The sequence below is a fragment of the Rhodnius prolixus genome, unplaced genomic scaffold (genome assembly GCF_049639745.1).
Source record: "Rhodnius prolixus isolate KJV_2025 unplaced genomic scaffold, Rpr scaffold_8, whole genome shotgun sequence".
NCBI classification, from domain to species: domain Eukaryota; kingdom Metazoa; phylum Arthropoda; class Insecta; order Hemiptera; family Reduviidae; genus Rhodnius; species Rhodnius prolixus.
The window spans coordinates 12,083,210-12,109,635 of NW_027411593.1; the positions used below are offsets into that span (position 1 = coordinate 12,083,210).

General features: G+C 27.8%; 1 protein-coding gene and 2 long non-coding RNA genes across 4 annotated transcripts in view; 2 read left to right on the forward strand and 1 right to left on the reverse strand.

Annotated features, from left to right (window-relative positions):
* The window catches only part of LOC141450889 (uncharacterized), a 500,259-nt gene that overhangs the window by 76,136 nt on the left and 397,697 nt on the right, over positions 1–26,426 (forward strand). The gene's annotated exons all lie outside the window — the stretch shown is intronic.
* The window catches only part of slo (calcium-activated potassium channel slo), a 123,639-nt gene that overhangs the window by 49,337 nt on the left and 47,876 nt on the right, over positions 1–26,426 (reverse strand). Inside the window, exons 7-12 of one of the 2 annotated variants that reach the window (XM_074121738.1) lie at positions 16,125–16,216; positions 12,580–12,690; positions 9,394–9,499; positions 2,369–2,521; positions 960–1,115; positions 396–526 (exon numbers count right to left, since the gene is read on the reverse strand). In XM_074121738.1, coding sequence (XP_073977839.1) covers positions 396–526; positions 960–1,115; positions 2,369–2,521; positions 9,394–9,499; positions 12,580–12,690; positions 16,125–16,216 — 749 coding nt within the window. Of the gene's footprint in view, positions 1–395; positions 527–959; positions 1,116–2,368; positions 2,522–9,393; positions 9,500–12,579; positions 12,691–16,124; positions 16,217–24,266; positions 24,359–26,426 lie in introns of both variants that reach the window. The other variant, XM_074121739.1, reaches the window with a different exon arrangement.
* Positions 8,011–10,081, forward strand: LOC141450893 (uncharacterized). Its single transcript, XR_012456423.1, has 2 exons — positions 8,011–8,311; positions 9,829–10,081. It is a non-coding gene; the product is annotated as an uncharacterized lncRNA (long non-coding RNA).

Below are 26,426 nucleotides of genomic sequence, written 5' to 3' on the forward strand. Positions count from 1 at the left end.
ACATTCACATTTCAGTACCTAATAGTATTTAGTTGAGCTTTTACAATTTGAATTGATTTCAAAATGATTATTGAAGTATACTTCAATTTGAAATTCGGGCGATATTGAACATTACTTTAAAAAAAAAATGGTTTTACTTCAGAAGATGCCGCTCGATAATTATGGCTAGGTAAGGGAGTCAATGCTTTATCAATTAGAGAATTGAAGTTATTATTTTTTTTTTTTTTTGAAAAAAAGGTATACAAGAATTGTTTATAGCTTTTACCTATTTATTTTGAACATGAGGTAGCTAATATTTAAAAGGATAAATAAATGGGGTACAAATAAAAATCATTCCATTTGCTTGCATGTCACTTAGTGTCACAGACAAGTGTGACACCTTACTCTGGACTTACTCAGTAGCCTGAGCGAATGGCATCCCAATGAAAGTAGGACTTAATGATTCTGTGTACATTTCCATTCCAGTCCCACGTAGGTAGTCATTTTGCCACGCTTGCATGTCTACTGCTTGGGCACATCGTGCATTCTATAAAATCTTCTTATGTTAGCACTTTTTAGTAAACAAGCATAAGATGTGCTCCTCATTTTTAAAAAAATTAGGTTTAAATTCATTTCTTTAATTATAAATATATACATACAAATCACTCTTAAAAACAAAAATGAATCTGAATGAAATGATTAAAGTCTGTAAAGAAAATGTTAAATGAATAAAGGGTCCAAAGTATTTGGTGCAGAATGTGCGTTTTTGTGCCACTATTTTGACTTTTTATATAAATATAAATCAAAAGAAATAAAAACGAATCTCATACCAATATCTCACTTACTAAAGCACTTGTTCCATAAACTATATTACTTTCACAATAAGATTCAAAAAATTATTTTATATTATTCAATTAACAAATTTTATTAGAAATGGGAAATAAAATTTTATAAAAGGAAAAAAAAAATGGATTACTCACGGTTTTAAATGATCTCATTGCAAATAGATTCGCCATCATAGTAGAAAATCCAGGTGCAAGACAGCTTTGAGCGATAAACCCAAGTTTCAACTCGGCTAAGCATATCACATCATCACCCTGTTTCCAATCCCAAGACGGGATATTTAATAAATAGGCCTATTAATAAAAAAAAAAAAAACAAAACATGATATGATTATTGATTCATATTTTAATGTCAGTCTACAAATAAAATTAAATAAAAAATATCTGTATCAGTCTCGCAAATTTATATTTTTTACAGACTCCGATTACAAAGTCTTTTCGAATTATATTTTAATATAAAACTGTTGCAATTATCCAATAGAGCTATACTTCGGCTTATAAAGCCTCCTTCGCACGCTAGACTAGCTGACAGTCGCATGGAACAAGCTATCGGCGAGTGAATCAAGTGACACTTGATTGCTTTGTAATTGGAAGTTAAATTCTTAAAACCAACATGATGAATTAACCCCTGATGAAAGGTGAAATAAGTATGATACTTAAAAGGCAGCAAACGAACCATTATAAATTAAATTAACGATATGTCCAAGAGGCATTGAGAATTATTCTTTCAAAACGTCTCATTTAAAAGTGAAAAAAGGAAATAAAAAGGGTGGATGCGAACTATGAACCTAAGCGCTCTCCTGAATGAAGACGGCTTTATTGCTTGGCGGTTACAGGAACGATGAAGTGAGATGTTAATTACGCCAAAAAGAGCTTCCTTAGTAATAGAGAAATTAAAACTGACTTTACAAGTAAGAGAAGAATTATTTACGCCGGTTTGAACATGTGCTATGCATGAGTCTCGATAGGATAGGGAAGCTTATAAAAAACAGGTTCATAAGCAAAGGGCCAAAAACAAGGTGAATACGAAAAAAGTAATTTAGTTGGTGGACGAAATCAGATATTTAAGTAATTCATAATAATAAATATCTCTATGTATTTAATGTGTGTATGTATGAATGTTAATAAAGTTATTTAAAAAAAGAAGTTTTTTTTTCGAACAAATTGACGGCAAATATTTAGAATGCAGTCCTCTCGTGGTATTATTTTGAATAAATTATCATTTCTCGTTGGAACTTTACAGAACACTTTTTATAACTATCTCTCTTTGCGAACAAATCGGCTCAAGACATAGGAGAGCCTCCTAGGAATCGAAGAAATTGCGCTAGAGCCCAATGTACTAACCACTGAACTAATTCCTTCCGCTCTTGTTTTTAGCTGTAATCAACCCATTATTGTGCCACAAAAATAACATAAAATTTACACAATACCCTCAGAGTGTAGAAGTTACCCAATGGAAACACTCCATTAACACTTCACTTCTACTTATTGTTAAAATTAATGACTTCTTTAAATGTTTATAAAATATACACTTACGTAAAACTTACTTTATTATGGTACTGCATTAACTGGATGATTACCCTAATATCATCAGAATAGTTTTTGATTGATATAACACGCATTATATTGGCTGCATCTTCCGCATCAGGATCCTGACAGTACTTGTTTGCTAATACTAAACACGCATCGGCCTCGTGCACCTAAATCATATAAAAAATATTTATTAGAGCTTACTTTTTCATTGACTGTTTAGAACAATAACTTTTACCAAAATATAGTTTAATCACACATTATATAATTTATATAAACAAAAAATAATCAGCTTTTATAATTTCTATAATTTAAGTTAAATGGTATTGTGTTGCATTAAGCACAAAGAAAGCAGGTTGGTTGAAAATATCTCTAAATGTCGTTCTTTCTATTAAAATCTTCAACAACAAAAATTATAATAAACGAAAAAAAGGCCCACAAATATTTTTACAAAATAAAAACTAATTATAGCAAAAATTAAGCTAATGTACATGCTAGTTCTACATGTTTATACCTTTTATTTTTTCTATATATATCTCATTCGAATTTGTTACAATTTTTTATTTTCAAAAGCAAAACATCAAAGTAACTTACCAGCTAAAAAAAATCCTGCTTTTTTTGTGATGTTTTCTGTAAGTAACTTATGGTGAGCAGATTTTTTTTACACCTATTTCTTTTTAATATTGATCATTTAGTTCATCTTAGTTCCTCACTTCCCACTATTCGAATTATTAGTTTTAGTATAAAGTTTTCAAAATTGTCATTTTCAAAATTGATCAGGTCAAGTTGATCTAACAAATCGACAAATTTAACCAGGCAGCCTAACCACAATGGAGCAATAAACAAAATTGTAAATTTGGTTCTCAAACCGGTACCTGAGACCCAAGGCTCAACATTGATCTTAGTGACAGCGGATTCTTTTTATAAGGATTCGTTTTAGTCTAGAACCCTAAAGATAACTTGTGACCAACAAAATAAGGGTGATAAGTGATAGTTTTATAAGTAGTTAAGAGTCAGTCGAATGCGTGTAATCTGCAACCGTAAATTACTTACTAAAAGACTTACATTAATACATTTTTTTTGCTTAGAACTTATGCACTAAAACAAACGCAATATTTGTTTTTAATGTTTTAAATATTTTATTTTAGCAGTAAAGAAAAAACAAAATTGAAAATTTCTTGCAAAAATGTATACTACGTGTAAAGAAGGAAACTATTTTGCAAAAGAGAGTGCTAAATAATACTGACATTAGGATAAAATAAATAAATAGAGAATTAAAATAATAAAAAACAAATAATAATTAATAAACACTTGAATAAGAAAAAAGAATTGTAAAAAACATCAAGCATAGAAGTATTATTTTGTTTTACATAAAAAAAAACGCATTTATTACCTTTCAATTTTGGTTTGTTTGAATAGAAAATACTACTTGAAAGTATTTATAATAAAGTAATGAAAAACAAGCTGGCTTACTGCTTCGAATGTTTAAAAATATGTTTTCAGTAATATAACTTTTATATATGCTGTGTTTGAGTTGATTTATAATAGAATTTACGCATTTCTTAAAATTAAAAACAAACTTTTCCTTATATGATTGTTAATACAAAGTTATTTTTTATATACTTAAAAAGGAGAAAAATCAAGCAACCTTTGGTTTTGAAATCAGCACTTAATGTAAAAACAATTCTTGCGTGGTTTGATAACACAAAAATAACTCTTTATATTGCTCTTTTAAGCTATTAATATACGGACCTCAGAGGAATCGCATATGCTGCCTGAGAGTAAGATACGACTGACTACCAACTGAACTGACTGCAGAGGTTGTACTCTGTTGCGGTTATAATGTAACTGCAATGGCACCGTCGTTGCAGTCACGACAGAAACAACCTAATTACCTCCACTAGGATTATGATCATATTCATATAACACTCTCTAAAGTCAAAAAGTGAATAATACACAAAAATAACGTGAACGCCAGCTAATAGCACCTTCAGTTTTTACCCATCCTCAGGTCTTAAAAAATATATATACCTGTGGTATAGATTTTTCCCAGAACAATATTAGCTATTTAGCTTGTATTCTGACTGGCTATGAATGCATTTCCGAATAAATAACCGCACGGTTGTTAAAAGGCTACAAACCGCCGCTCGCAAGCCCCATTTTTTTTTAAGCTTTCACAAAATACCATGTGCAGGCGTGCGATTTCAATTGTGCGGCTAAGACTTCGTGGCCCATGAGCAGAAAGTCGGTTTTCGGCCTGGGCGAGTCTATTTTAAGAAGGCGTTAGATGGCGAAGCAGGTGAAATTGCCATTCTCTTCAGGGACACAGATCACGAGCACTCAGACCAAAGCGAAGCAAGGCCATTGTTCACATTATTATAGTCAGTCATGATTTAAATTTATGGATACCTTACTATTTAATTTAATCAATAAATAATATCATTATTAAGTACACGAGTAAGGTTTTATTCAACTAACCTATAGTTCAACTAAGACTTAAAAGTAAAGTTTATTAAGTTAATTTTAGGGAGCGCTGAGGAATGAAAGATGTAGTGTCGAGGATTATGTAAGGTACATATGTTGAGATGGTTGGGACATACATAGAAGATGAACGAAAGGAGATAGACGTATCCAAATATACAAGACGAGTGTGAATGGAAAGTTGGAATTGACGACCTCGGCGTATTTATAATTTTATTTTCATTAAGAGAGATCTAGCCATCAATTTAGACTACGGAGCACAGCAATATTCTGAAATTTTGTCCAATTCACTAGAAATTCCTATGCATTCAAAAATAAATATTTAGATGGGTAAAAAAGAAGTAATCCAGGTTCTTATTGATTATGTTACATGTTGTTTATATTGGTTCTTATTATTTATGGAACGCAAAATAATGAAAAAAATATCCAAACTGGTTTGAATGATTAAGTTGATGAAACATAGATGTTTTCGGAGAACATTTTAAGAAATGTAATAGTACCATTGTATTTGTTTTTTTTTTTTTTTTTTAATTAAAATATTACAATTATAAATAAAACCCTCTTCTTGCAAAGTTAATTTTTTTATCAAAAATTTAAATTAATAAAATTTATGCAACTTTCATACATTTTAATTATCAACATGGACCTACTATATCTCTTTCCACGGTACATAGTAGAAAAAACAAAAAAATGAAAAGTAGAAAATTGAAACAGATTTGAAAAAAGATTTAAATTGTCACATTTACCGACAAATTTCGATAAATAAAGAGCTTTATGATATGAAAGTAATAAGAAGGCAAGAGATACGAGCTTTTTACGTTATAAATGATACATAAAATATTTACAGTGTTATTTTAATAAAATGGAAAAAGTTTACAGGTAGGTAATATCTAGATCTTCTACGGTTCTATTAATTTATAGACAAAATTAAAAAAAATGTTGCTAGAAAATCGGAAAAAGGTAAATGAATAAATTGAATGATCTGACGTTTGTAATTTCCATGATTCAAACTACTATTCGTTCAAAATGAAAATTTGACAAGGAAACATGATACCTCTATAAGAATAAAGATTTAACTAAAATAATTACTTTAAACACAAAATAAATAGAAAAGATTTGCGAGCAACTACATGGCTCTCAGATCAGTTTTAAAAACGAAGTAGTAATTCATGCAGTAATGCCTTTATTATTACGATTTTTTAAATACAATGTTTTGTCAGTTAGGTAATGTAAAAAAGAATGTATTTCAGATATTATAATAATAGGAAATGTAAATATGAGATATTGAGCTCAAAGCAATGAGAGTACTCTGAAGTACTTAGAAATTTTTCAGCGGAAAAAAGCTCTAATTAAATATAGTAAAATTTGGTTGGTAATGAGGACAAACTACTCTTTTTTTCATTTCTTTTTTTTCTCCATTACACTTTCATGGAGTTCCTTGGAGCAACTAATTCTGATAGGGTAAACTTTGTTTTTGGATTCCAGTGCATTCTGGACCAATTTAGAGGGAAAATATCTAGGTAAACCTCATTTCTACAGCTAAGGAAAGGCCCTTTAAAGCCTTGGCTTTGCATATGTATATTTTTCTTCGATAAAGCTATTCTGTTCTGATATTGCAAAACAACAAAAAAAATCCTAAAATACTTACGTCACTTTTTATCATTTCTGAAGCAGTAGCCAATGGATGTTCTGCAGATTACGCAAGAATCTGCTTGAATTTGACAATTTCGCTGATTGTTTATATTTCTCTAGTTCATAACATCCTATTACTGTTCCTATCATTCTATTTATAATTACTGATTATGAAGGAAAATATATTTCATTTTAAATCTCTAAACCTCTTAATGTTCTTTAGAGAAGCAATTTCTCAAAAGTCCCAATTTTCAGTTGTTTTACCTAACCCATCAAAATTAAAAATCGGGAGGAACCCGATCTCTATTTTCTGGTGGTGCCGCCGGCCAACTGAAGAACAAAGGAATGATATGTTCCCCAGTCGGGATCGAAGTAAACTTCAATCTAACACCTCTTTATCATTATGGTTGATTGGTGGTAAAGGAAGTCCTCCTCAGAACATCAAATGTTTTTATGTGAAGAGAGTGGTTAACTCAGGTCCATTCCCCCTCCGCTAAGTAATCATCACAACATTTGTTATGTGGGAAACAATGATGTAGAAATGAAATGATTAATTGGTGAGTTCACAGTAAAAGACAACCTCCAACACGCCTTCAATTTATATATAACTTAAAATCAACAAAGCACATACAGAATAAGTAGTACTAAATTGCCTACAATAAACATTTATAAAATTATAGTATATACAAAATATTAACTTTGAACAATATAAACAAAACAATTTCAATTTTTGAATCACAGCATAAACAAATTTCTTTTTTTCTAAACCTGGATTACTTCTCATTATTAAAATCATTACCAGTGTAAATACAATTAATTTTTCGCCTTTAAATTCCGAAATAAAATTAGTTTCAATTTGGAATAAATATTTATTAAAAGACCTAAAAATTATTTTTATTAACAAACAAATAAGCTAAAATTTACGTCAACATTAAGGAAATTTAAGGGAATAATATTTTTTGATAATTATCTGAAAAGCTGATAACCTAAAAAAGTTCGAACTGCAGAAATAATTACCTCAAGTTATTAACCATCATTAAGGGTGTCTTGAATACAATCAACATAAAAACCCTTACTAAACTTGAGTAAAACTATGCTATTATAAGTAATAAATAATCTGCTGAACCCTATGTAACTTATTCATTAAACATTTTAAGGCTATCCCTTCTATCTTTGAGCAATGCACCTTTGCCAACTAGTTATTTCTTGTCGTAAAAGGCTAAAATATTTTTTGTTGTTGCAGAAAATATCTTGCGTATAAAGTGTAAAGTGAATTTGCATCTGACTACATGACTAACGTGGTTACATTACATAAATTTGTTTTTAAATAAGATATTTGTGTTTAAAGAAAAAGTTGTTTAAAACAGTAATGTAGTGCTTCTACTGCTACGCATGTCCATCATCTATTTATCACATGCCATCTAATTAAAAATTTCGAAACTATTCAATAAAATAATAATTTGATGGAAACTTCTTACTGATAAAACTTACCACAGCTGAGTTAATAATCCCTCATCGTATTTAATGATCACATTTTAATAGCAAATACTTTTTTTTTTAAACAAATGAAATTCTAATTTTATTTTAATTTTTATGCAGCCATCAAGTGATTTATTAGTGCTGAATTTTAAAAGTATAGTCTAGCTTGCTAATCTTCTAAATCAGGAGAATGATTTTTCGAACTTATTAAAATCTAAGAGAAAGAAATAACTATAGAGAAAATTTGATATATTTAGTTACTAATTTCTACGTCTCATTTATTTGCCCACTGGCTTCCATTTTTAATCTAACATTTCGTCATTAAATTTCATCGCACCATTGATAACACTGAGGGCTCAATTAAAACAGTAATTATCTATTACTATAGTAATAATTAGATTAGATCAGACAGTTCCGAAATTGTGAATTACAATACTAAAGATTTATTTTAATAAAGTATTTTTCTTATAAATGAAATAATTTTCCTCTTTTGCTACAAAATACGAACGTAGTGAATGTGTTAAAACAGTTTAATCATTGAAAACTCTCATTCGCAATAAAATAAGTCAATAATTCTGTTCCATTTCAATTATTTTTATGATTATGAAACAACTATAGTTACAAACAAACCGGCAAAGCTTAGGATAAAAGAAAAAGAAAATGAAACTCTCATGGTTTTACCACAGTTTCGACCAGGTGATCGATTCGTAAAAATAAATTTACCAGAACTTATTTAGAAAAAAAGCTTTCGTCACATTTAGAAACCCAATTTTTTTAGTCAACAACAAGATTGAACTATTCATCTAACACGCACAATAGTTTTCTGATTATGTCGAATGCGGGAATATATTTTCTAAATATAATACAATTTCAAGTAGGTACATAATTGAAAAGAAAGGGTATATATTCTTGAAATTCCTGTCTCTCCATCACATCATACTTCTAGCCATGTGTTATTAGCAGGCATTAGTTAATGTTCAAGATCAGGCAGTGCTGCTAGATTACAAAACCCTGACAGTACCATTTAAGCGAAAGAGAATTACATAAAAAAATTAATAGATAACCCTTGAATAGTTTTTGTCGCTGGGCCGTTTAATGAATGTTCGCAGTTACTACTACAATGAGCAAATTTCCTCTATTCCTTCTATAGCTTCATTTTTGCGCCTTAATTAAAAAGAAAAAAAAAAGCTCATTAATTGGAAAAAAGAAAAAAACATACAAAATCGAATAATGGAACAAAATTTCCTCAATACTTTGTTGCAAGTGAGATAGAACATACCTATAAATTGTTGTAACACTACGACTTATTACTCTTTGTAACTAATTTTATTTATTTTTAAAATTTGCTTACGAAAGTATATGGATGGATCAGACGTTATCTTATCAACATTTTTTGTTTTATTTAATGGATAATTTTTTTTTAATTTTATGACTATTTATTCTACATTACCTTCACTCTCTGCAGATCAATAGGATTCATGATGGATCCTTGGAAGAATTCAACAGTAGTAAAATGTCTCTTGAATAGCCCTTCCAGTTCCAAGTCAGGTGGTTTCCTATTTAAGTACGGTGAAGGTGATAATAAAAAAAAGAAGTTAATAAAATAAGAAAACAGTAAAAACAATGTTTTAACATTTAAAATAATAATAATAACAAACAGAAATAGTAAAATCTACAGCACCATATTCTCAAACAAAAATTGGCGACTTCATGCGATGAATACCTTGAGCCATTCTAATGTAAGACAAATAGACAGCTTTAATTTGCTGAAAATGCCCCTCAAATATGAAAATTAAAAAAATAATACATAAAATGTACGGCGCTAATAACTTAGTTGTAGATACGCCAAAAAAAAAAAAAATATATGCAATGTTGTTATTTCTAGGTTTTGGCTCCAGACGTGAATACCATGAAAATGACTCTTATTTTGTTTTGTTTTCTGAACAAGCAACTAACGTGCCAGTGGTAGTTACCATGTTGACCTGAAGTTACCTTAACACGTTCAAGATCTACTGCGTTCATCATAGTTCCCTGAAAAAACTCCACCGTTGTGTAATGCCGTTTTAGAAGGCCTTCAAGCTCCAAATCGGGTTCCTTTCTGTAAGCCACAGAACCGACATTCCAAAAGAAAGATATAACTTTTTGATTGGAAGATGCATGAATTACTTTGCATGAATAACGGTGAATCTTTGGATAAATTACTGATCATAACTAATCAAAGGTACTATTACAAATCTTAGACATATCTAAACTTTGACAAATTACTACTTTCATAACGCACTTAACTCTTAACTTAAATATTTTTTTAAGCAGTTAATTAGATTTCAAATTGTACTAGAGAATTTTGAAGCAGCACATCTGCAAAAACCTTTTTGTGGTAAATAAAGGATATTGTCCGATTATATTAATCACAAATAAAAATTTGAGTTGAAAAAAAGAAAACTTTGGCGTAAAGAGACAAAAGCTTTTTCTGAAAGTGACCATTTATTAGAATATAAACAAGTGGGCAGTGGGAGGCATTTCGTCAATATTTTATCAATGTTGTACCTTCAAAAGAAGTTTCTTAATTGCAAATCAAAGGCTTTTTATGATTTACATAATTGTTAAATTCAAATTTACTCTTGGATCAGTAAATTATTAGTTTTTCTTTGAGCCTATTTCCCAAGTACAAATAAGCAAAAGACTGGTAATCTATTTATTTCCTCGGCAATATCTGCTCGAGCTTGAGAATGGGTTCTAATGTAACAGTCGTACCAAAGAATTGAACTAAAATGAATCTTAAAATTTGAGGGGATAAATTTTTTATAAACCTCCTTTACACCTTTAGCACAGATATTCTCATAGATTTTAACATATGAGTGATTCTGGTTTGTTTACTTATCACGTAGCAAAAGCAACTCTCTTAAAGCGTCATTCTTACGCCCTAATAATTTGCTTAATATTCTTGTAAAATACGTGTATTTTTCGATGACGCTTGAAAGCTTGTCTAGTTAGCCTCAGCCTTAGTCTCATTACCAAACAAAGCAGCACTTCGCCAAATCTTCATTACATAAAACTATACTTTTTCCAGAATTTGAACATCGTATTGTAGCAACTCTTCTCTTCAGGTATTTTTTGAATAAAAGAACAACTGTTCTGTCATTTAGCCCTTACTAAGATTTGATATTAAAAGGGTGTTGAATAGGATCTGATAAACCAATAAAAATTTAATTATAACTGGAATTTATCAAGTTAAACTAAACCTATTTAATCGGATAATTTTCTTTCAAAAGAAAAAGATTTTCTTGGGTGCACCACTTCAAATCCTGATTAGTTTTATATATTTCCTTTAATAATAAGAATGAAAATCATGTCGGAGATTGACTTCACCATCTGTATAATTCAGACCAAGAATTTCAATCGTCTTTTGATTTTTAAGTGTTAAAAGAAGTTTGTTTAAAAATCGTACAAGAGCAATTTCCATGTTAGCTGATGAGTTAATTTGCTCTCAGCTCTATTTCTACATATCAGTGACACTTACACATTTCCTAATAATTTGTAATATTAAGTGGTTTATTAATATGGTTATATTTTACATATGTTAAAAACAAAACAAAAATAGATTAGCTCATTAGAGGATGGTACTTTCGGAAGTATTAAATTAAACATAGAGGTATGAATACTAAGCGACATTCTTCACTTAAACTCAAAGGTATTTTCAACTTCAATTTGATAATCAATAAATTTGCAACCAATTCATCGCACTTAATTATTCATAATTTTGTAAGTATTAAACTGGACTCGGGCTTCAGAGCTCTAACCACTTGGGCCCAGGCCCCATGTGGCATTGCCAAGCGTTCGCATTGTTATAAAAAAAACGCCTAATATGTCGGGAGCCTTAAAAATAAAATACCCTGGTGCTTAAAGTAAAGCGCACAAAACCTGAAAAAAAAAATCCACGAAATCTAAATCTAATTTTAATTAATCAATATTTTAAAACTGAAAATGTTGCAAATAAATGTTTCATGTTTGCTAGTTACATTTACTGAGAATTTCTGTAGTAATTTTTCAAGAAAATTAATCATGTATTCGCGTAGGTTGCTTGGTGATGGCGGAACGATATTCAAGGGAGAAAAAATAAGTTCGCTTTTGCAAGTTGGATTATATAAACATTCTTATAAATATTTTTGAAAAATCAACAACCGAGAATAAGTCGCCGGTTTCATTATCCTACATTCAATGATTCCATCGTACACACTATGTGTTAGTGTGCCTCAATACCTCTTAAAGTAGTGAGCCAGTTGGATTTACCTGGATCCACGTTTAGTTTTGCAGTTGCCTGCAGTCTTTATACATAAGAAAATTAACCTAAATTTATTATTGGCACCTCTTATGAACAAAGACCATTATCTTATTGATATATTCTTACGTTCATCAAACTGACAATATGATAAATTAAACAAACTGTATCAGAATGTTTCACGATGTGAATAATTTAACAGTAACAAACATTTCGCAAAGAAATAATGATAGATACTACGTATCTAACAAACGTTTGCGTAGCAGTCTATTCAAAATAGAAAAGTTTATAAATATATGTCACTTTAGCATATGATTTAAATAATAATTTTTTCTAAGGTATTTCTTTATATCTCACCTATGTAAGAAAACTACTTCAACGTCTACATCCTCTCGATCTTCATGTAAGAAGTCCTTGAGGAAATGAGACACTGATTCATATGTTATATGCCCGCACACAACAATATGCCTGAAATAGTGATCAAACAAAAAATCAATGATTAATAAAAACAAAATAAATGTTCACAAATTTGTGATAAATAAATTTACTAGAAATTTTGATTAAAAAAGATGCATAGTTTATTTATTATCAGAGCAGTGCTTAGTGTAATAAATGATATTTTATCAAGCAATATTCATTGGGCCTTATGCAGGTTTTAATACGAATAATTTAGCCCATCCATTAATTACCAATAATTTACCAAATATATTTTATTAAAATTTCAACATGTTATGTGGAAAAAAGTTAAATAACTGATCTAATTATATAAAGTGCGCAAAAAGCATTAACTATCTGTCATTCCATTAACATGCAATAAATAGAAAGATAAAAATCCAGATTTTTTTGTTTTAAATGAACTATATGTATTAATTAATGTTCATTTAATTTCTGAAATATGAGAAGTGAATTGATTGTACTTTTTCTAAAATTAAAAATACATTTGTGTATCTTTTACCTAGAGAATCCTTCAAAAGAAAATAATTTTGTTAATAATGAAATAGTTAAAAGAAAAATAACTTCTATTTCTCAATGAAGAAGAAGAATACGAAAAAACGAAAATTAATAATAATAAAAAAAACACAAGAATGTGCAATGTTATTTTTCAAAAAGATCACCATGCTAATTAAAAATGGATGCATCAAAGAAGGATTTTTCATTAACTGTAAATGAAAACATTTTTCATGATACAAGAATTTTCTACGATTAAGAAATAATAACAATAACGAAATATTAACAATAATGATACAAAAAATAATATATTACAGTTCCTTTTTAATGTATACATATTTATACTATAAAAGATATAAATGAATTTTTTGTTGCGGGTACATAAAGATAAAAAAAAAAAAGTAAAATTTATCAATCAATACAACAAATAAGGAACGTTGTTGGGGTTGGTGCAATTTTACACGACAAAGCTTGCATATAACAAAAAACTTTTATTTTAACAACAGAGAGTTAAGCTTCCGAAGAATGGTTATTCCAAAAAATAATGCGCCACTACACTGTGCTAAACTTGTGATCAGTTAATTATTAAATAAACATTTAATCTTTAATGACTACTTTTTATTAAATGTGTGTAAGTGGAAATTTTTTTCATTATTAGACTACGGTATACTAATTTCAACCACTGATAAACTAAGTGAAACAATTGTCTATTTTTATTTTAAAAATGGATTAATATAGCCATAATTTTTTTTTAAAAAAAAAGTATATCAATGAAAGAAAAATAAACTAAGCGTGCAACACAACTTTAAAGGATTTCTTTAAAACTGTTCCAAAATTGTCACGAAAAATAGAACGAGAAAAAAAAAAATTGTTGCCGTTAAAAAAGCCACGAGAAGTTTTTGATGGCAAAGTCGTCTTATAAATAACTTAATAAAAATGGAATTATATAATATAAATTTGCGAATGTGCATTTATAAGAGAGTTAAGTCTGTTAGATTTTAATTTAAGAAAAACTATTCTGTACCAAAAAATAAACCTTGTTATAGATTATAAGAATTGGAAACTTGAGTGAACCCCTAAAAAACATGTTCCGTCTCTACGAAAATCCCTCTCTCAGAAAACATGGCTCCTGTATTTTTACAGGAACTAAGAATTTAATTCTTTGTCACAGGAAGTCTACAATTCTAGGTTTAACTTTTAAATCTATTTTTAAATGCAATTTGGAAATAAGACAAAGCTTTAAAAAGTTATTTCGTTCAATTTTGATAACTGGGAATGAATCATCAATTGTATGTAACAGTTTGTAAAACAAGAATTGTAAACGACCTTAAGAGAGATATGAATGTTTGACTTATTTAAATGAGAGGGATTTCAATACCTAAAATAATGCACAATCATCCATGAATGCTTAACCTTTAAAAGTAGATATATTGGTACTTTTCCGATTTCCACGATTATTCAATTTACAATAAACCATATTAAACATTTATAGTGCTCTAAGAATAAAACCTAATGATGAACTCAGTGGACGCATATACAACTGGAACCCAGGACTAAGGTCTACTGCTTAAAAAATTCAAAGTGACTTGCAAAGCTGAAAAGTACGACGTGTTTTGGGATATATTAAATTAGTCAAGTTTTAATAACTTCAGACATTAAAGATAAATTCAAGCAATTGGATTGATTCAAAGTAAGATGCAAACGTTGAGAAGAAATATTAGGATAAATTAGTTTAAAATAAACTTGCTGAAAACCTAATAAAATTGATTAGTCAAAATGAAATCACCGAAGAGCTGTAACGTTAACAAGAAAACGTAGTATGTTCAATAATGATGGCAAAAATGTTGAGGGAGTTACGTCAGAGCCCTTTGTTTCACGTGAAAACGATAGTTATTTCCTAAATTAGTTAAAACTGCAATGCATTCATAAGATTATGAAAATAAATCAAGGAATTAACGAACCTAATTTATAAGCATAATAATCTAAAGACAAACGCTCTTAATAACTGCACAATTTATCGGACAATTTGATATTGCCGAATATAATTAAAAATTGTAATTAGTTGAATTATAATTATTATGGTCTTGACAAATTAATCCCGATTATCAAAATCTCGCTCAGTATTGTGACAAAGCAAATTTTTTAAAATATTATTTGCACGAAATAAGAACATTGATACACACATACAAACGGAAATTATTAATGAGTAATGTAAGCATAAAAATTAGTAAATATTATTTATTAACTATTGTATATAATGGCCAATTAAAATTTAGTTCTTAAGTTTGAAATTACTATTTTTGGGAAGGATCAGAAATATTGTTTCAATTAGGATTTTTTTTTCCTCTTTTATAAATGTTTATATTTTAAATCTAATGAAGCACCTATTCAAATTAATGAGATTGATAGCTTTGAGTACTTTTCTTAAAATTTCAAAACATACAAGAATAAAATCAACAGAAACCCAGCAAACTTTAAATTAAGATAAAAAATGAATAAATGAAATGTTGATTAAAAAAAAAAATTAATTAAAATATTATAATAATAAAAATAAAATGTCCCAGATCGAATCTAGCTGGCTGCTCTTAGATTTTCTCTCTCTAGGAGCATCAACAGCTCACTGTCCGTTGATGGACAGTGCTGTCCGTAAAGAGAACACTGTCCGAAGGCCGGCAATGAACTGTGAAAAGCTCTGGGCGCCAATATCAGATGTTGTCGCGCCTTCAATAAAATAATTAAAATAAATAAAACAAAAGAAAATTATAAATTAAGAACTAATTAAAGACTTAAAAAATTAAAAAATATTTTCTTTTTCATCTTATAAATAAACATACATATAATATAATAATAAAAAAAAAATATCAGCAATTAAACAGAATAACCAACAATGCTTTCTCTCTAAGTTGTTTTTTGTTTGCTTTTAAACAATTCACAAGTATTCACTTTTCTCTCACCTTCGTCCGCGCTCATTCTTCAGCGTTCCTCCGTACTTTGGTCTAGTTCCGATCAGATCAATGATCTCAGGTATACAACTGGCGAATATCGCCTAAATGCAAACCAATAATCGGTTCCAAATAAAGTTCTCTATCATATTTTTTTTTTATGTTAATTTGTATTTTTAAAAAATTTAAAATAAAATATGAATTTAAATAAGTGTAAGAGATTATAATAAGAAAAACAAAATGAAGAATAGCTAACTACTCTAATACAGGTATCTCTTTTATTTTATTTTTTTAATACCTCCTTCTGCAAATCATAAATTTGAGGATAATATTGTACCTACGTCTGATATATTTTTATTTCTCTAATTCTTCAGAACTTTTAATGCAATTAAAAAAAAATCCGAGAATTTTTATTGCTCCTTAATTAATCCGAGAAATCAAAAGATTAATTTTTTAGACAGAATTATCGAGTTGGGGACCTAATGTATTATTGGACAGCACTTCTTAAATATTTTTGTCCTTTGGGAATTAAAGGTACAAATGCAGTATATTAACTTTTCCTCCATTGGATGGAATATACCCAATTGTCACTATATAAACATGAGAACCGCTAATTGGAGGACAGGACTTGAAAAAGCAAATAACCGACTCTTTTTTTTTAATGACATACAAAAGACACCTGTATGCAAATTTCGACCCGGCTATCTAATCTCTAAGATATAGTATCCGTTTCTTCAAGATCAGATCTGAAAGAACAAGCAAAATACTGATGTTTCTGAGTGCCCATATCTCTGCAATAAGCTGTCTTAAAGTATTCAACATCTGGAAGAATAGCGCACTCACAACGAGCTAAATTATTATCAAACCCCCAAAACAATAAAAGCCGCAAAAATACACTTAATTGAAATTTAATGACCAAATAATAATGTTCGAAGCAGTTCAAGAAAACAAGTTGCTAGTTTCTATAGAGAGGAGACCGTATACTATGGCATTTTTGCTTTAAGTAATAATGTAAAGAAATAATACTGTATACTCACTTATGCTTAATTAGTTTAACTATTTTATTCAGCGACATTTTTTAAAAACATAACTTTCTCTTTAAAATATCAAATTCCCTAATGGTGCCACTAATTAAAGGAAAGGATGATTACAATGGATTTAAAAATAAAATAAAAAATACAAAGGATTTAAATAATGTCCACAGATTTTAAAAATATTCATGATTTTAAAATTAAAAGGAATTTTTCACGTTTCATTTTATTGATAGTAATTTATTCATTTTTTTAAGCTACTTAAATCAATCAGAATTAAAAAAACTTATTTAGAGCAATTTTTAACGTTAGAAATGGGACTAAGGCACACCTTTAGAAACCCTGGCTTGTTCTAATATCCAGTTAAATAAAATGAAACTATTTAATTGTTAAATAAATTAACTTAATTAATAATTATAAAAAAACTGAATAACAAATTCACACACATACAACAACACACACATGGGCATATTTTTATTTTGGTTAATACAAAATACATGGGCAATACTTTATAAAAAAAAAAAAAAACTGGGTTGTTCTTTATGTTTTTGAAAATAAGTAAAAATTAAAAAAATAAAGATTATTAAATAAAATTTAAACGAGCCAATGTTTCTTGGTGTCATACAAAATATAAAATAGAATACTATAATGAAATTTTTTGTTTTTAAATTCTCATGTGTGTGTGTAGAAATCAATTTTTATTAAAATTACAAAAAGAAAGGTATTAATTTCAAAAAACTGTAAATATATCACAACACAATATATATAAAAAAAAAATCTTTGCACTACTAAATTTTCTTTATTTATAAAATTTCTAAAATAATTTCATTTTTTTGTAATACATCATTTTAAGAGTTAATTTCAATTGTGCAACAAGAAATTAAATGAATCATATCACTTATTTTATCCTGAACCGGGTTATTTTTTTCTGAACAAAACAAAATATGCCCTAAATGAAGTACTTAATTAATTGTAAGTAAAATTAATAATAAAAAAAAAGATGCCATAAACGAAAACACTTTTCGTAGTATTATTTAATAATAATTAAAAAAACAACAGGAATGGATATAGGATTTTTTTTGTGTTAAAAAAAAGGATTGTCTCTTCTTATTAAATTGTTAAATATAAACTATTTGATTAATTCGGTAATATTATTTAATTATTGCGTAAAGAAGAGAAATAATTTTTTTTAAAAGAATAATGATGTACTCAAGTGTAGGTTTCAAGTGCACCTACGTGTGAAAATTATTACACATTTGCAATTGTGCTCAACACTTAAAGATTTACCTAAAACCGAATATTTTGGTTTAGAAATTAAATAAAGACTGAAAATTACTGAACCAGTAACGACAAAATTAATTAAGAAGTTATGCACACAAAGTTAAAAAACAAAAACAAAAAAAAAATCAAAGAAAAGAAATAAAATATAAACAATATTTTTTTAAGTTAGTGCTTATTTTCGTTTTAAAGAAATGTTTTTTAAATATTTTCTTTACAACTATTTAAATCAAGGAAGTAATAAAAGGAGTACTCACTGAATCAAACCCCAATAAAAAATAAAAATAAAAATACTACCACAAATAATAAAGTCATTGAAATAGATTCCTAAATTTTGAAAGTTTTAATGTGAGATAAATATACAAAAAGCTGGTGCATCTCTACAAAATAAGGCTTTCTTTCAATACAGGATAAAATAATTTTAAAATACTTTCTAAATTTATATAAATAATCATTCTTGCAATTAGAAAAATTATGATGATTATTATTATTATTTCTTGTAATATGTATAATATATATAGAATGTTATATTAATAATAGAAATAAAAAATTTTTTTAGGTAATAACTATTTATTGCATTCATGTCTAATTCTATTTAATTTGCATGCCACCAAGAAACATGTCTCTATTTTTGGCTATGTGGACTTGAACTTTTCCACATTCTTATATGATGTAAAATTAGTTACATTAAATTCCATATAAAATATTTATTTACATAATAAAATAAAATAATAATTCCATCATACTCACTAGTCCAATATACTTATGTCGTGAAATGAATCTAGCGATTAGACTTAATAAAAAAAAATAAAAAATCAGAAGTTCGCGGAATTAAAGATAAAAAATAATAAGTTTAATAACAGTTCTACTAGTTAACAAATGTTAGGAATCGTTCTTTGTAATTACATTTATAAATTATTAAATCAAAAACCAAAAAATGATGGACTATTCAGTTCATATTTGATGTTTATAACAATAAAATAAAAGAAAAAGTAGTTTAGTTTTCAAAATGCAATAAATGAACAAAAATGTTATACATACATAAAAGGCCAATTGCAATTAACTGGTTGTTGATTTTTATAAAGTTAGATATCCTCATAGAGCATTGTCAACTTAGAAGGCATCTGAAGAAACCTGATTTATTAGAACGTGATGGCACTTGCAGATTTTATGAGGAGATGGAATATACTGAATTGTAGTATTTTTTTTGTTAAATAACCTCTTCGTAGGACTTAAAAGTTATTTCAACCAATTCGCCTTTAATAACGGTGGTAAAAAATGCAAAATATGAGAGTAAAAAATTGTGTTCTAGAAGACAATCTTAGTTGAGGACTTATGGGAAGTAGATAATATGATCTTACATGTAACGAAAGAAAAATGAATTTAATAATGAAAAGCCGAATAAATATTTAGGTTACATAATTTATAATTTACTAATCAGAAAACGTTCGACTACACCATTAAAACAGAACTATAGTCCACCATTTTTACTACCCTCTATACTGTCTTAAATGTTACTTACTTGAATGGGTAAGAAAATTTTAGGGAATATTTAAAAGAAACATTATTTTTAAAATCTAATCATTTTTTAACATACAAGAATGTGGAAAATTAGTCCATCAATCTAGATTTATTGAAACAATAAATTATATTTAATGAATAAATCTGTTTTTAAATAATTCTTTTTTTAAAAAATAAATTAATAAAATTTAAAATATAATAATATGCAGTTTTATTGAGGGGAATAAAAGTATTAGAAACAAATGTCTGTATTACACATGTCATATTTTGCATCTACATTGGAAAAAAAAAAAATTAATTGTAAAAAATATTACTGATAAAGCGGTTTTAAATGTGAGCACGAATAATAAAAAATAAGATTATAATAAATTTAAAAAAAAAAAAAAAAAAAGAATTTTTTTATTTTGTTTGACTACGATTTGAACTACCTCCGTCTCTCTCGTTTGTATTCGCCACCATACTTGGAGCGATTCGCTGCGAGTTCAGTGATTTCGGGAATCCAGCTAGCCATCACAGCCTATGCAGGAAAATTCTTAACAATATACAGGATCTTCATTGCTGTTAGTACAATTTTTTTGTTATTTGTAATTTTAAATTTTCCTTTTTAAAGAATCTTTTAAATAAAACTAGTAATTTTTTCAATCAATCAATTAATACCAACTCCTTCCTCTTTCCAATTACTACAAGTAAAAAACCAAAAATGAAAACAAAATAAATTATAAATAAATAAAAAGATAAAGAAAGAAAAAATTATTAAAATCCATTTGATATAAACATATACATAAAAGTAATACATCATCAAATGTATTTATATTTCGGCATATACATATAACCGTTCAATTAACCAAAGAAAATACTAGCTAAGATGATTTGTTTAATTATTATAAAAAATAGAATTAACTTTTAATTTTCCCGTTTGCATTTTAATTATAGATAATCATAAAACAAAGTAATATATCAATTTAAACTTTAAGAGAAAGAAATAATAAATTTATTAGATATTAACTGTTTGGACTTAAAATACAGTCTGGAAGTTGTCAATCGAAAATTGCTTAATTTTCAAAGATACCCAACCTAACGTTAATAAAAATATTTAGAAAGAAAAGGAGACTATCAGACCAACCATATTCAACAGAGCAACAACATGTATGCTAGAACTTCAGTTTGTAAATGTGCACATATTTTCTAAAACTCGGAAAACAGAATTTAACTCTTTCAAGTTTATTGATTCTAATACCTTTTGGAGGTGTGTTTAGAGTGATTGGAAACAAAAAATATTTGGAGGCCAACTGAAATAAAAAAATCCTTAAACAATTTTATCCTTAAGTAAATTGACTAATCTTTCAAAAGTAAATAAAACTTTTGAATTTCCTAAAAGAGAATTCTTGAGCTTTTTTTTTTTGTCAAAGAAAGGGGAAGTTCAATAGTTATTTTGACCAGAAAGATATAGGATTAATCGGGTACTCAAAATCTAATTCTTTGAAACTCCTTGATTGGAAAAAGAAAAATCGTCAGTCATTTAAGTTTAGAAGTGACTAAGCAGGAAGCTAGAACAACATTGGCCCAATTTTTAGCTATTTTTGTTCAACAAGGCAACTCGCACGATTCTAATCTTTTCAAGTTCATCCTAAATATCTTATTAATAATTTTGTGCATAAAATAAATCTACTACCCATACCTACATTATGTTTAATGAAAATAATTTCGAATGATATTCTGAGAATGATGAATTGAAGAATTTGAAAAAAATACTAATAAAAATCTTAGAATAAAGATTGTAACCTGTTCATCTTGTTAAAAACGTATTACTTTGCTAAGCCTATATTTTAGATTTGGTGAAACACGATATATCAGAGGAAATGAGGAAAGAAGTAACAGATAGAGGCTAATAGAATAATAATAAATTTTAATAACAAACTAAAAGCGTAAAGCAGCAAAGAAGCAACTACGAAAAAGTAAAGATGGATAGCTGTCCGAACAGACATGAACCACAAACTAAGCAGTATTTATTCTAACGAAAGCAATAAAACAAATTAAAATAAAACACACATCACGTCTAAAAAAAAAAGAAAAAAAGAAAATTAAGTTTATTAAAAAATGTTCACGCTGATTACTTTCTAGAAATATCTAAGTTATATAACATGAAAGAAATAATTATTACCAGGCTAAACTCAACGAACAAGATATCAAGTTTATTTTGTTTATTATTATTTCCATACTAGGAGAGATGGAAAAAAAAATCTTTTTGGAAGAACAGCAGAATTTTAAGAGTTCCTCCAGAGCTGTTGAACATTGAATCATTTGAATGAAAAGACAACCGATCGATTTGTATTAAATTATTAGTTTACAGGTTTCACTTCAATTATTTTTTAATAGATCGTTTACTAAAGTAATTTTTTTTTTGTCTTTATTATTTCATTAAGTTTACATGAAAGATTATGCAAGAATATGTGGAATTCATTTCTCTATTAGGAATAAAAAATAATTTCGTTCACAATGGGCAAAAAAAAAGAAAGAAATATATAATGTAAATCCTTTCTAAATTTTAATCTGAGACAGATTTAATAACAAACTAAAATTTCCTCTCAGCGCACCATTTTTAAATAAACAGTAGAATGCAATATCAACATCAATAAGTGAAATAAATCAATAAGTCAACATCAATAAATGAAAATGAACGTTTAAAAAATGGCTTTTATCAAGCAATTTTCTGCCAAAAGAAAAAAAACTATAAAATTACAAGAGATTTTGGAATTAAGAAATTATCTAATTAAATTTTAATGCGTCAATTAAATGATAACAGTAAACATTAGCTCAAATGTAATTTGAACACAAAGCCTAATTTTACCAGTCCGAGACAAGCAAACCTCTCTTCCGATTGTAGTAGTCCAAAAAAAAAAAAAAACTTGCTTGCCTCTGACCTAGGAACGTGACCAGAACTTTTATCATATCTGAAGTCGTACTAGAAAGACCAAAAAAGAGGGGTTTGGGCGGCTTCCAGAACGTCGGCTGTCCTACTCCCTTCTACCAAATACCTAAACGATTGGATGTCATGGAAATGACTACTCTAACATGGGTCTTAAGACTCAAGAATAAGTATACCTATACATTTTATTTACCTTATTCTCCGTTCTAACTTTTAGACAAACTAAAATATCCTATAAACCGGTCGCTAACGAAATTCCGAGCTTACATAAGAACTACCAAAAACTTTCTCAATATATTGAGAAAAGAACAATTTGCAAGATAAAGAGAAAATTTTTCTCAAAATATTGACAAAAAAAAGTCCAAACTGTAAATAACTAATAATAAAATAATATTAAAAATATTATTATTTTTTTTTTAAATTTTTTAATTAGAATATAAATTTTATATAAAATTCAAATAAGTATTTGAAATAATTCCAAGGCGAAGGAATTCCTCCAGAATATTCTTAAGTATAACTTCTTTTTTTTATAAAGCGTTAAAAAATTTATATAATCTTTCGTTTGTGCAATTTTAAGCACATTTTCCACTGGTTCTACCTTTACTTTTTATTGTCCCAGACACTAAAAAAAGCAAATCCTTTTATAAAAGGTTTTTCTTTTTAGAATTATGTCTAACAATTTATTCATGTTATTTATTTAATTATTAAAATAAAAAACACGGATTATTCAAAAATTACTGTATTTTTTTTAGCCCAATAATATTTACTGAACATTTTGTTAGTAATCAATAAGAAGTTCATTACTTTACAAAATAATAAATAAAAATATAACAGCAAAAAGTTTAGAGAAGCAAAACAAAATTATACTGAGGGGTTAATTATTTTGTTATTTTAGGCTGCCATCATTTAAGAAAGCCACAAACATTCATGCAACATCTTTATCATTTTATTTTTTTTAAACAAAAAAAAAAAATTAAAATAATTAAACTAAAAAAATTAAAATAAAGAAGAGTATTACGGACACACACCAGGCAAAAGATATTTGCTGCCATCACCACTTTTGTGAGAAAAACACATAAAATAATTATTAATTTTGTTTCATTTTTAAATATAAATATTTACACCGATTTCACATGAATAATGCTTTTGTTAGTTTTGTCGTAATTAAAAAATAACATAGACATAGATAATGAAATGACTAAAAATAAATAAATATAAATCAGAATTCAGCCTTATTGTAGCACATACAAGCAACAAATTAAGTTTGACTATGACTTTTTTTGTTTAATTTTAATAAGGTAACCAATTTAGACAAACATGAAGTAACAATTATTTTTTCTTATCATTAAAAGAAAACAAAAAAAAAAAAAAAAAATTGGCAGCAAATATGTGAACTACCTCTTTCCATGTTCCCTTTTGAACTCGCCGCTGTACTTTGAGCGAGTTCCTACAAGGTCAATAATCTCTGGAATGCTACTGGCAAAAATTGCCTATGAAAAATAAAAAAACACCATGCAAATTAGTGTAAACAAAAAGAAAAATATATATAAATTAATCTTTTTAAAGCATAAAATAATTACTACAAAAATGTTTAAAACAAAAATACATAAGATCAGAAAAAAAATGTCATTACATTTTTACCTAAAAATAATGAAAATTTTATGTGAACTTTTTATCTATAATTCTTTTTTTCCCCAATTTCCCATAAAAAGTAGGAAAGAGTAAGTATTCCCATACTACACAATTTTCTGAACAGATAATTCACCGTTAATGCACTTGTGCATATATATGGTCATTGAACGGGAAAAAGCTGGGAGGAACCTAAAATTTTCTATTTTGACAGTTTCCATACGAGGTCTGGGAGTAACTTAGCGATGAAAATCTTTCCAAATCAAGTATCACATTGCTGAATAGTTCTTTTACTTTAGAGTTCTCTCTAAAACTGCTCCGATATTCATTCACGCACGTAGATCTACAACTTTTTCTATAAAACGTTTTTACAAAAGTGCACTCAAGTTTGAAGGTATTTCAGTTTAATAAAGCAGTACTTGTTTTGTTCATCGGTAATAGAAATCTTTAGGAAAACCACGACGTCTTTCAAATAATACACTCCAGAATGAATCTCACAGGAGCTTTCAACTCTTTAGATTAAATGGGAATGAAAATAGAACCTGCTAAGGTTAAGATAATTTATTATTCTTTGTAACAAAAAGCAATTAAAATCTACATTCTAAGTTCACATAAACTTTTCTCTACAAAATAAATAATAAACCAACGACAGAGAAAATATATAAAATAAATTAAAAAATATTCTAACTAAATCTATTCTAAAATTCTTATTGTACAAACCTTATTCCATGCTATATTAAAATAATTCTAAAATATTCGCTAAATTATTGAATGAGGTGACAGTCGTGAATCTTATGTGATTTCGGGATACATCTTTAAATGTTTTTAAAAAAATATGACGTTAAAAAGGAATGTTAATGGTATATCAAGGGGAAAATATTTAAAAAAGTGGTAAGATAGATATGAGATATAAAAAGTGTAAGTCGATAAAGAGCATGCAGAACGAAATGTACAGAGTCGTGGCTACTCACTGAAAGAAGAGAAATATATGTTGGATTATTGAGTCATGCGATTTAACATTAACTTTTGAAATTATCTTTAGTTTTTATTCTTAAATGTTTAACTTTTATTATTTTAATTTTTAATATAAATATTCTAAATAAATGCTATAATTTGAAAATGGTCCATTAAAAAAATATAATTCCCATCCCTAAGAGTATCGAAGATGGAAAGAACGAATTGTTGAGGTAGCGGCAATCACGGTAGAAATTTGAAATAATTAAACTTAACAAAAACTTTTGTAAAAATTCATGGCCTAATTCATGAAATCTTTATGGCCAAGAGATTAACAAACTAAGGGCTTAAAGAACTAGCTCATGCAGTCACAGCGGAATATTTTCAAATCAGATAGAAGTTTCTTCTATGCTAAGAATTATAAATTATATTTACTTGACGTAAATGTGGTCTTAATAGAAAAACCTTCCCAAAAAAAAAATTTCTTCCGTTAAACTTAAATAAATTTTGAAAACGCGCCCGATTTTAAAAACATAATAGAGAAGTTACGAAATCCAAATAAGTGATGTGGTTGGTATACCAATCAAATCAATCGACAACACCTTTAAGGACCAATGTTTTGAGAATACTAATTTTGATGTACTTGTACGCTAAATTTGATTAATAACTGATTGTAAAAGAATATCTGATACTGCGTAGAATTTGCGTTAGCAGATATAAGCGACAATCTTTATATGCTATTTATTCAAGAATAGCAATAAAATTATTTCTCTGTATGAAATGTTTCTAATTCTAGGTCCAGGGTACCCGAAAGACAAGGCATATTACTCCAGAAAAGGGTCAAGAGCTGACAGGTAGCGCTTTTCATTTGTAGGGAATCAGAGATGACCAAGTCTACTTCTGTATTCATTAATCAACTTTGTAATAATCACAATCAAAACTATTGTTTGTCGGGAATAGGACTTGAAAACAAGA